This window comes from Molothrus aeneus, chromosome 9, assembly GCF_037042795.1.
Source record: "Molothrus aeneus isolate 106 chromosome 9, BPBGC_Maene_1.0, whole genome shotgun sequence".
NCBI lineage: Eukaryota > Metazoa > Chordata > Aves > Passeriformes > Icteridae > Molothrus > Molothrus aeneus.
In genome coordinates, this window is record NC_089654.1 from 19686450 (window position 1) to 19698577 (window position 12128).

At 36.9% G+C, this 12128-nt stretch overlaps 1 protein-coding gene across 1 annotated transcript in view; it reads right to left on the minus strand.

Moving 5' to 3' along the window:
- The window catches only part of COL11A1 (collagen type XI alpha 1 chain), a 125112-nt gene that overhangs the window by 63245 nt on the left and 49739 nt on the right, over nt 1-12128 (minus strand). Inside the window, exons 13-24 of the mRNA XM_066556125.1 lie at nt 11095-11178; nt 10872-10928; nt 8428-8481; nt 6938-6991; nt 6776-6829; nt 6153-6206; nt 3112-3165; nt 2955-2999; nt 1568-1621; nt 1435-1479; nt 949-1002; nt 439-483 (exon numbers count right to left, since the gene is read on the minus strand). Of these exons, the coding sequence (XP_066412222.1) occupies nt 439-483; nt 949-1002; nt 1435-1479; nt 1568-1621; nt 2955-2999; nt 3112-3165; nt 6153-6206; nt 6776-6829; nt 6938-6991; nt 8428-8481; nt 10872-10928; nt 11095-11178 (654 nt within the window). The remainder of the gene's footprint in view (nt 1-438; nt 484-948; nt 1003-1434; nt 1480-1567; nt 1622-2954; nt 3000-3111; nt 3166-6152; nt 6207-6775; nt 6830-6937; nt 6992-8427; nt 8482-10871; nt 10929-11094; nt 11179-12128) is intronic.

Below are 12128 nucleotides of genomic sequence, written 5' to 3' on the forward strand. Positions count from 1 at the left end.
TGAGGAAAAAGCCACCAAAGGACACTACAGTATGCCATTTAAACTGCAGAGTTATGTCATAATATAATCCTTGAAAAAAGAACAGAATTAGACTTGAATAGGTAAAACTTCATTATAAAAAAGAGATTAAGAAAAATACTTTTTGCAGCTTGCTGTGAAATTAAGTAACATACAAGTACAAATTGTTTAATATTGTGGATGGGATTCTGAAAGTAATAACACAAAATTAATCCAAAATAAAGGGAGGAAGTTATGCTTGTGAAAAAGGGTATATGAGAGGAAAGCCATTGGGTATTAATTGGTTATTCATGTATTGATGATTTCAGGAAGATCTAATATTTAAATTGAGATTATTATTCCATAAAAGATAGCAAAGCTGATAAACAGGGTTGTGGCACAGGACTGACTGTGAAGTAACAAAATAATGCTGTAACTTACTTTTTCACCAGGAGGCCCAATAGGACCTTGAGGACCAGGAAGCCCCTGTTAGAAAGAAACCAGTGTGAGAAACCAGGGAGAACAATGTACATACATTCACCCTACTAAAGGTCTCTCATTAATCTGTTTCAACACACGGGCAAATATAAGTGGCTTTTTTTTCCCCCTTACAAGTTAGGTCAGGAGTTTTGTGCGAGTCTTTTGCACAAGCCACTATTCTGGCAGTAGGTCTGTAACAAGATCCTATTCAGAGCCCTCCTCCAGGTGTGGCCATTCCTGCTGCATTCCAGGAACACTCAATGAGTCATTTTTCTCCTGAATGAAAAATCCCTCTGAAGACTTACTTGAAAACTCTGCTTCCACTGCCCTCGGCACATTTGCAGCATTATTTATAAAATCCTTGAAGCTTTATCGGTTTTGCACATGAAAAGCTAACCTTTTAGTAATTTTTATTTATTAAACATTTGCTGCACATAACATCGTATTTCTTGAGAGTTCTTTTACACTTACTTGTGGGCCTGGAATTCCTTGCTGACCAGGAGGTCCTGGTTCCCCTTGAGGACCCTACCATGCAAAAAAATAGTAGAGCATTAGGTTTGCATTTCTGAACTACAGATCTTCATTGTCAGGACTAAAAGGAGTACAAACTCATCTTTGTTCCTCCCTCTTTAAAGTCTACCAGCAACTTTCTCTCCAGTATGAAATTTTTTCATGCTAATGAATATCATGACCTTTTCTTTAACAGAGAATAACAGCCCACACATAGGACCTGAGCACTGGAGTCCATGGTGCTAAAGGAGTCTGAGAGAAAGCATGGTCAGGGCTTTTGGCTGAAAACTAAGTAACAGAAGCCTTGCCTTTTCCATATAAAATCATAATGAATCCAAATAGTTGACATAGAAGTTTAATTAAATGGAAGGGATGGCATAGTTGCAGGGATGAGAGAATGTGGAAAGCATTCTTAGAATCTTTCTAATTCCCAGTTTACTTACTCACCATGTTTCCCTTTGGGCCTGAAGGTCCATCAATACCTGCAATGCCCTACAACAAACAATATAACAAGAGCAATTTTCAGTTGACTTCCTTTTTTCCTTCTGGAAAGTGGAAATACTCGACAGCTCATACGTACAGGTTGTCCAGGGGGCCCAGGTGTTCCTCTGGGGCCCAGTAATCCCCGTGGACCCTGCAAGAAAAGAAACCCTTATTGACACCTGCATGATTTTTTCTGAACAAAAATGCCTGTGAGGAGGACTGACTGAGGAATGGAATAAGGAGTAGGAAGGATGAAGGGGAGGCAGCCTGGGTGTTTTAGGAAGAAAGAAAAGAAGAATGGGAAAAATTTACTGATAACAGATTTTCCTCAAGGACACTGTATTTCTGAACAGGATGTCAGTGGAAGGGCAAACTTTGATTTGACCTCTGTATGGTCAATTCAGAGAAAGGTGGGAGATTGATATTTATATTTCCTGGTGCAGAACATTGGCACAGCATCTTCCACTAAAATTTTAGCTGTGTCTTGGCCTGAAGGTCTGACCTGAACAGTAACATACATATTTTTATTCCTTTCTTTTGAAAACAAGATGGTGTGCCATACTCTATACTACTATTCTAAGTACAAAATGATGTTTTTATCTAAGTAATTAAAAATTGCTAGTAATCTTATTACAATAAATACATGACATTCTGGAAACAAAAATTATATTTTTTGTTCTTATCCCTAAAAAATTTCACAAAAGACCAATGGCTATTCTCATCAATAAGGTGAACAGGATTTTGGTCTATAACATAATTCTTTCATTCTATACTGTGTCAATGAGTATTAGTTTTCATTATTGTGCCATCATTCATGTTCTGCTGCTAAAGTAGGCAGAATGGAGTCTCCAGTCTCTTGTGCATGACATAGTCACAAATCACTGACACTGACTGTAGCAAGGTGTTTGTACTTTGTGAGTAGGCAGCAGTAGATCAGACATTGAGGGAAAAATTCCCCTTCTGAGGCTTGATTTCTTGCCTGCAATGCAGAACTCTCTTCTGCAGTGACAGCACCTGCAGAATTCCAACTGACAGGGGGGGAAATTCTGTATGTGAAACAAGTGTAAAATACACAATGAAGCACAGTAGTGTGAAATAAGAGGAGAATCCAGGCCTTCCTTTCTAATAAGTAGAAATTTAGGCAATACTTTAAAAGCAACAGGGGCTTGGCTGTATTCTGATGTATCAAGGACGGCAGTTACTGATTTTCCACAATTGGATAAGAAATAGCATTTGTGATTCTGGAAGTTGTATATACTTAGCTGGATATATCCTTGACTTAATTCTAATCCTGTAAGCAGCGTTTCAACCCTAAGCCAAACATTCCATTTGTTTTCTTTTCAGCCAGAAACAGTATTCTCTATATGCAAAGATGTGAAATAATTTTTATACCTGCAATTCAGAATAGTTCAATAGACTGGAAAAGTATCTGAATGTGACTTTTTTTTGTAACAGAAGCAGAAGAATAAGAAAGAATTGCTTACAGCTTCACCTGGGAGACCTCTTGGTCCAACTTCACCATCTTCTCCCTGTTTTTGTGCAAAAGGAAACAAGTCTTAGGAAAAAAACCAACAACATCATGACCTTATTCCCATTATATGAGGATTCACTCTAGATTTTCCTATGTGAACAGCAACTTACTCTTGATCCATCTTCACCAGGTAAGCCAGGAGGCCCCTGTGGGCCACGGTCTCCCTGTAGGATAAGGAAAGTTATTAAAATAACTGCTGCAAACTTTCTGCCGCTGGAAACAATAATGGATAGGAAGGGAAATGCAAACAAATATGTTAGCTGAAGTTTGATGTGTCAAAACATGTCTTGTTTTGATACAAGTGATACAAATCTCTAAGTTTTAGTACTCAGTGAAATCTTTCATTACCTTAGTATAAGAACAGATGAGCATTTTTGAAACAATGAATAATTTGCATTTGTACAATTTCACTCTGTAACAAGAGTTGGACTTGGTGATGCTTGTGGGTCCCTTCCAATTCAGAATATTCTGTGATGCTCTGATTCTGTGATTTTTGGCCCCAGAACATACACAAACTACATCTACAAAAGGTAGTGTTTCTCACGTTTTCCTTTGTCTCATCACTACCTTCCCTCTCCCCTACACAATGTATTAGTGCAGTAAAATAAGATGTGTAACTGGGGCAGAAGTTAAGAAACCAGCTGCAGGGCCCAGGAATATCCAGAGATTTACTAACCACCTTTCAGAATCACACACCCTGGCACCAGCTACTGAGAGCCTTGGGACTGGTTTGTCTGAGGCTTTGGAAGGCAGCCAGACTTCCACACTTCCCCTCAGAGGCTGGGGCTTTTCAAGTCTATATATGCAGAACCTCAGTGGATTCTGGACCATACTTTTAGGATTTATTTTTCTTTCCCAGTTCCTAAAGAGAACTAGTGTGCTACAGAGCTCAAACACCACTGACTGACCTCCTTTTGGGCAGCAGGCTTTGAGACTGTGACTTCCTTCTGGCATTGGACAACACCCAAGTATTCATGCTGTTTGCCTTAATTTTATCAGTGTCTCCAAGGAGCCTGATCACTGCTGGGGATTCTGGTAGGGATATATGGAGCCACTGTTCAGTGGCTCTGTTCTTTACACTTCCAAACTTTCCTAGGGAATTTTAGGTAACCCTCATATACCCAGAGCAAATCCCCCAGTACTCGGGATATTAGGACTTTATTCTACTGCCTTTCTGTCCTCCCCTAGCATGCAAGAGAAAGTGAAATTTTATGAACAGCTCTCTAACACCTTCAAGATTAATTCATACAGCAATTAATTTGTTTTGCTAGGTTCTGCAACTACTCTATGCTATCTGCAGGTAGAGAATGTGTTTTTCTATATGTTTGATGACACTTCTGCAAGATGACATGAGAGGCATGGTCTTTTCTGGCTTCCAATTGATATCCAGGTGAAGCCTGACTTAGGCTTTCAAATACTGAAATAGTTCATTCCCTTAAGGGCTACCTTTCTCACAGTCATGTGGTACTTAGATATAGATTAAGAGTGTGCATTCAGTGTCCTGGTATTGTCACTCAGTACGAACAAAACTTCCTATCATTATCAGCATTCAGTTTTCCAGCTCTTTTTCTTTCCTTCAAGTGTTCTCTTAAAGTCTGAATTTCTTTTTCTTTGGGCCTATTTTAAAAGCATAAAGTGTCTTGCTTTTATACTGAAGAAGAATTGCACATCTAGTAAATCTAGATATGAAAAGTTGAAAGTCACAGATAATGAGGTTAAAAGAAATATGACTTCATGTGATGTAATCTGCTCTACACTAGAAGTCTAAGAATCTCATTCAGTAACTCTTGTCTGAAAAGTTGTCCTTGACAGAGACATTCAGTTTGCAACTCATATGTCCAATACAACTAATTCTAAAATCAGTTCTGAAACTTTAAAGTTAGGTTTTTCAATGTTGATTCTTTTACAACTGAAATATAATTTCAACAGAAGTATTTCACTTGTCTTGCTGTTTTTCTTATTGCAAGCCAAAGACACAGAGTCACAGGCCAAATTGCTGTTCATCCCTCCAAGTGCAGGCGGCAAGTGCTTAATGCTGAGCCCCCTCTGCTGTTGGCCTGCTGAGCATGCTGGGCTTCCATTATGGGATGCACTGACTGCTTTACACTCCTTAACTAAACAGGGATGATGAAAGAGGAGTAAAAAAATTTCTTCATGACAGCAGATGTTCTTTTCCCATTGCAAACAGAACTCAAAAGGGTATCCTTAGATGCTATTAAAAAGAACTACATTAGGGTCTGGTAGCCAACACTGCTGAGCTTTTCTAGGAAGTACAACTGTGCTTACCCACTGAAGGGTGAGGGTGAGGTAATAATTCCTTGGTCAGTGAGCTTTAGCACGTTTGGAAACAGCTTTGCTGACATTCCCATTCACTCTTTCATGGTGTGCTGCGCTTACCAGGACAACCGTACAGGAGGGACTCTCAGCAGGGTGCTAGCACCTACATTAGGAATATAATCTGAAGCAGAAATCCCTGGCTGTGATTATATCTGAACTTTGTAGGGAAAGATGAAGTGTCATTCCACAGATTTGTTCCATAGACTTGTTCCAAAAGCAACAAGTACTTTAGTTGTTTTAAATATTACTAAAAATCTTCCTAATTTATCTGACTTGACTGTGATGTTTCTTATGCTGCAATTGTTGGAATAGGCCCCACTAAACAATTCAGTTTTTAATTGAAATATTCATATCCATTTTTTTGTGCAAGCTTCTAAGCAACTTAAAATTTAGCATGCTCCTGATACAGAAACTTCATGCTAGTTTCCTTTCCCTATTACTCTTTAGAGCAATGACTTGAAGTCCAACAGGCAAATTCCTGAACTAAGAAAAATTAGAACAAAACCTAGCTGAAGATGTGATCTAAATTCTGCAAATATATTTAAACTATATATAGATTTTTATATATATTAAATATTTAATTAAATATTTATATATTTAAACTATATATATATTTAAACTATTGATTGATATTACTCAAAAGTTTCATGAGGAATACATTGCCTGATTGTACAGCTATTATTTGTAGCATGAAAAGCTGACATTCTGCTTTAACTTTTCCCTCAGTCCTTAGTGCTGTTCTTAATGAATAATGAATTATTTCTAGGACTCAATTAGTTTGATGCTGTATAAATGTACATATTTTTCTTCTTACCCGGTTACCTTTGTCACCAGGGAGGCCAGGAAGACCATCAAATCCTCTGTCACCCTTGGAAAGAAATCACAGCTTTAGTAAATGATAAATTGTCTGAATAAATAGTGGCTTCCCCCTGAAAGTTAGTTTCTACCCTTGGGTTGTATGTACACTTTTGCTACTGAATGAAACACATGGGCCTGAGCATATAGATCAAATTCACAAAATTTGCCCCTAAAAATTGTAGCAAGAGAAGATGCCACAGCTTTTTCACTATGCTGTAGTTATGCTATTTATGAAAAGAATTTTCACATTGAAAGGATACGCTTGATTCTAGCTGCACTTTGCCACTACAAAACTGACTTTACTATTACTGATACTCTCTAACTAGAAACTAACTCAGAGAGAGAGAAATCATGCCCCAAGAACCCAAAGTCAGACTACTAGGAATTACCATTAATTACCATATTTTAAATGGATGATTCATTCTCAGCTCTTGCATCTGACCCAGCTATCTGAGACCTCAGTATTTTCACTTGAGAGGAGAATTTTGGGTTGGCCTGGATGAAACTGTGGTACCTACATAAAATCTGTCTAGCCCATTCCAAGACTGAAGTAAAGCCACAGGTCTCATTATTATTTACCTTTGCACCAGGTTCTCCTGGCATTCCTCTGGCACCATCAGCACCAGGACGTCCCTGAAAAACCCAAAGGGGCAAACATTTGAAAAGGCAATGGAATAAATTAATATTTAAATACATTTAAACAAAAACTATTTACTCAGAACTGATCTATATGCTACTTACCCTTTTGCCAGCTTTTCCACTTGGACCGGGGGCACCTTGGACACCACGAGGACCCTGGGTTTAAAGAGGGTAATATTTAGCATTCCATTAATGTCAGCAAAAATCTAGTAAAAAACCTCACCTCAAGAACAAGGTAAGATTTTTTTCTACACAAAGCTGCATTTCTTTCCCTAGAAGATGGATTCTGGTTCCCAGATTCCCATTAGTTTTAAAACTACATGGGCATCCAAACTGGCCTTAGCATTATGAATTTTAACACCAATTTTCATGAGATGGCACTATACATGACGCAAGTTACCATGTAGGTTTCTTACAGTCTTTTCATGGCTTTAAAGATCTCAGTCCTGTAGTTTGAAAAACCTTCTTCCTCTCATGCCAAAATTATTTTATTATAATTATAATTATAATTATAATTATAATTATAATTATAATTACATTATAATTATTTAGTGAAAACTAGAGTGCTTATTTCAGATATTTACACAAATATGAGTTGTGCTAGTAAAGAGCTCACATGCTGTCTTAGCTTTACACAACATGAGTTTAACTAGAGGGGGACCAAATTACCCCAGATTGAAAAAGCATTTCACTTTCCAAACACATGTAACTTTCACTGATGACTGTATGGGTGTAACTGTGGAAATTTTCTCCCCCCACATCCAAATGCATTTTCAGGTGAGGACAAGCCATTCACAAATATTGTGTAGGAAAAGAAAAAAAAAACATTAAAAATATAAGTAAGCAAACTGACAGGCTGTACAACTGTTCAGAATGCTTTTTTTTAATTTTTATTTTATGTTTCTACTCCAAGTATCCATGTGCAGTTTTAAGACAGGCACTTGGTAATGCATAAAATCCATGATACTACTTGAGATCTGGCAAAATAGCTGTTTGGGATCCTTATTTCATGATTTCTTTCACAATCTCCTTATTGATTTTAGGTTTAAACTGAAAGAATTCTATGTACTTCAGTGCTCTTTGACATCACTGTCGGGAAGTTTATATAATAGTAGGCTGAGAAGAAAAACATGCATTGATTTGTAAAGTTTTATTCTTTCTATGTCACATCTATAGTGAAAATATCCTGTTTAATTACCAACCAAATTCAACCTCCCTCACCTTATGAGATCTGATAAGTTCAAAGACCACGGTCATCCAGTTGTAGACTAAAATATCATTATTGAACAGAGAAAAGAGCCTGAAGTGACAATATTAAAACAGCTTTTCAACTGATGGCACTCTACATGTGATAATTGCTCTTTGTTATACAAAGATTGTTACTTTCGTATTTCAGAATGAACAATCAAGCTAATGATTTTAACTACAATTTTATTATTGATCAAGCTATTGAAACTGTAAGATAGTATCATGAAGGCTGTTTTTCTTCAATTGCATGCAGGAAGCATAATCATTGATTGATTTCTTCTAATGATATGAATAAATTTTCTTAAATATAAAACATGCTCAAACATAATGGAACATTATTGTACCTGGGGTCCTGGTTCACCACATTCACCTTTAGCACCTGCTGCTCCAGGTCCACCCTTGATGAAGAAAAACCAACATATATTGTTTAAGTATACAAAAGCCTCTTTAAATTAATGTTACTTTCTATTTCCATACGTGAATTACAGGGAGAAATAACAAATAACCCTCTATTCATCAGGAGGTATGAATTCATAATTTGTATCTAGAGATTTATCTACCTTGATTTATCATTGCCATAAACACTGGGCAGAAATATTTATCTTACCAGAGAAAACGCCCATGGATTTAAAGGCAAAATGTAACCCTTTGTTTTGTATCAGTATTTGAGAGCAGAGTAAGAACATAAGTAGGGCAATCAGCAGTGCATCCATTGTAGGGAATAAGAGCTAAAGGCCACCTCTTTTTACATTTATTTCTATGTTGTACAGAAAAAACCAGTCTCAGAGTTCAATCCAAAGATCACTGTAGTCAATGAAAAATACACTGTCTAATCTTGTAATGAACTTCAGTGATGTTTTAATCAAGTCCTTTGTGCACCTGGCCCTGAAGAAGTGGAGAATCTATATAACTACATCTCTTTATTATTATGAAATGAAGATATAGATTTTAAGAGTACACTTTAATCATAAACAGGCCAAGACCAGATATTCATTTATACTGTACAGGAAATCAGGGGCAGAACTAGTGAAAGCAAGCTAGACATCTCACAAAAACAGACAAAATAAACCAAAAAATCCTGGCATGCACACATAGAATACAGTCTCAGGGAAAGAAGATATGGGAGTTTGTTACTATGTGCAAAAAGAATAGTTGTATTTTTGATCATTGAAACGGGTTGTGACTCAAAGTATGTATTTAATATGAAACAAATGCTGCCGGCCTTTGAAAACTGATAATCCTTCTATGTAAACATTGGAAGAAAGAAGTTGTCTAATGGCTTGGCTTAGTGCTGAGTCTCACATCCTAGAGTGGAAAGATCCCCACTGACCTTGCAGGTATTAATTCAAGTCATAAGCAAATTGGAAATCAGATCCCAAACTGGTACTGGTAGTGGAGAGAAGATTGGTTTTGGTAGTGGTGATACTCTCTTGGGGTTTCTCTGATTAAAGCTCTGCTTTTAATATAATTGATTACATTTACTATCTGTAGGCAGACATTCATTTTTATGCTATGTTACCTGAGCGTGTGAACACCAGACTCAAACAATGCTAGACTGGAGCTTTGACACTGCTATGTTTAAGATTTTTAGTAACTAATATGTTACTAATGTATCTTACTGGCTACTGATTAATTTAACAAAATAAAATGCACATAAAGACTAAAAGCTCCAACTTTTTCGTTCTTAAAAGAAACTGAGTAAAAAACAAATTTACAGACCAAGAAACTTGTTTTTGAAGCTGTAGGAAAAAATATTTCTAGATCAAAGAGTTGGATTTCTAGAGCCTCCTGGTGGTTTAGAAGCAAAACAACTATTAATATTATTAATTTGATGAACTTTGCATACAGGAATTCATGAAGGCTTTTAAAACACAAAAGCATGAGTATGAAGGCAGGTTATACCTCTGCTAAAGGTATCCAATCCACTGCCAGTATCATACCAGCCTTTGCAAAGTCCTCCTTGCTTAGAGCAGCTCCAGAGTTTTGTCTGTACAGACTGAATGTTATCCTGCAGGTCTCTTGAACTAAATGCATTGCTGGAAATAGTTTATGAGTTTGTTATATAGACCAAATATATTTTATTCTTTTTAAGTGTGGCATACCAAATTGTGATGAATCAGGAGTCTGTGAGCCAGATTTTCTGCTTGGTAGCTAATATTTCTTTTGGAAGAATTACTGTAGAAAAGAATTATTCTTGTACAGATCTGCTTAAAAATATACAAGTGTACACAGTCCATGCAAACACTAAGATATTTTAACATCCACAGGGCCATTTCCAGATCCTTTGCTGTTAGCAGTTGAGTCAAATTCAGGACTGAAATAAAAAAAAGTGTAATTCTTTTAGAAACCTGTGGCTCTTAATTTTTTATTGGCATGCCTCTTACAAACTTTTCAGATTTAGCTTAAATATTGAGTAAAGGGGATTCTGCAAACTCTTGCTTTAGTATCTCTTTCTGTAGAGTTTCATATTTACTGCAAGAAATTGTACTAATGGCATTACAGAGATGATTGAATGTAGAGGCATATTTATGTAAAACTATTCACAAGTTTTGGAAGTCCAGCAGTGTGCTCTGTCTGAACACCATAAAACCGACCATAAAAACTTATTTAGTATTTAGGTTGAATTGCAGACCTTGAATAAGCATACAAACTACAGCTTTAATTATGTAATATTAATTTCAAATAAGTACAAAACAAGTACAAATAGAGAGGGGTAGGCAGGGCCAGAATGAGATCCATGGCTACATCACCATGTTCTTTAATCTCTGCCCCTGTTTTGTCTACTTACCACAGGACCTGGTCTTCCAGTGAGTCCCATAGGACCAGGTGGACCTCTCATAGCAATCTGAGAAGACAGACAAACAGAACACCAGGTGTCAAGAAAAAGCTGCCAGCCAGCATACATATTCTATACTAACAGAGTTTTAGAGTGTGTTAGCAAATACCCCCCTTCTTTGACTTCACATCTTGCAGGATATAAAACAAATTGGGATTTGGCTCCTTGTGCTCACCCTAGCTTGCTGAAGAATAGCTTGTGCTTGAGCTTCCTGAGCTGAGATTGTTGGGCCCTTCTCACCATCTCCACCAAAGCGGAACTGCAAGAACCAAAACAAGAAAAGGATTTAGAATTCATCAAATCTAAATCATACTTGTTACTTGCTGCAATGGTGCAAACTGCTTCAAAGTCACAAGGTCACAGTCTTTAGTTCATTCTACTAACTTCAGAAGATGGCTGCATGGAGGTCACTGCATCCAACATGACTATGAAGTCATTGGTGATAGTAACTGAAGTCAAAATTTAATCCCTTGTGAGAAAATATTTTCCTGATTTAATAGTATTTTGGTTTCTATTTGTTTGTTTGCTTGCTTATTTATAAAAGAGGCCAAAATAGACTTCTACTTGCCTGCAAAATGTCAATAAAAATATGTACCAAAATTAATTAATTCTCTATACATTGGTAGCTACTCACATTAAAAATGTAGTTTAATTTAAGGCAGATACAAATGTGAAAAATGTTTGGTATCTAAAATAAAACAGTTTTGTGTAATTTCTGAAAATTTCAAAATAAATCACAGAATAAAAATTTAAGTGCTCATTCCTTTGCTCCTGCACTGTTATGCTAATGAAACTGCTGGCAGAAGCTTTGCAATGTTGCAGAAATGCTAGGCTGCAGCAAGAAGCTCAGGTATGGCATACCCTGGGTATCAAGGCCATGAATCTTGCACTGCCCACAACAGTTTGCCCAGTTTGCCTGTGACCAGAGTTGACACAGATCTTTTTCACCCATAGACACATTTAGGAATAATTAATTACAAGCACACAGTGATTTTCGTATCCCAGTGCTGCAAGATACTTTAACAGCTTTGGGCTTGTTCCTCCACCTGCTAAAACAGATGGTGTTTTGCTTTGACTCCAGTGGGAGTAGAGTTGGCTATGTACCTATATTTCTATTCAAAGGATGCACTGACTCTTCAAAGAGGACACTGAGGTCCAATTTGAAGCATGGAATACTTAAAAATCTACATGTCAATGAGACTTGAAAGC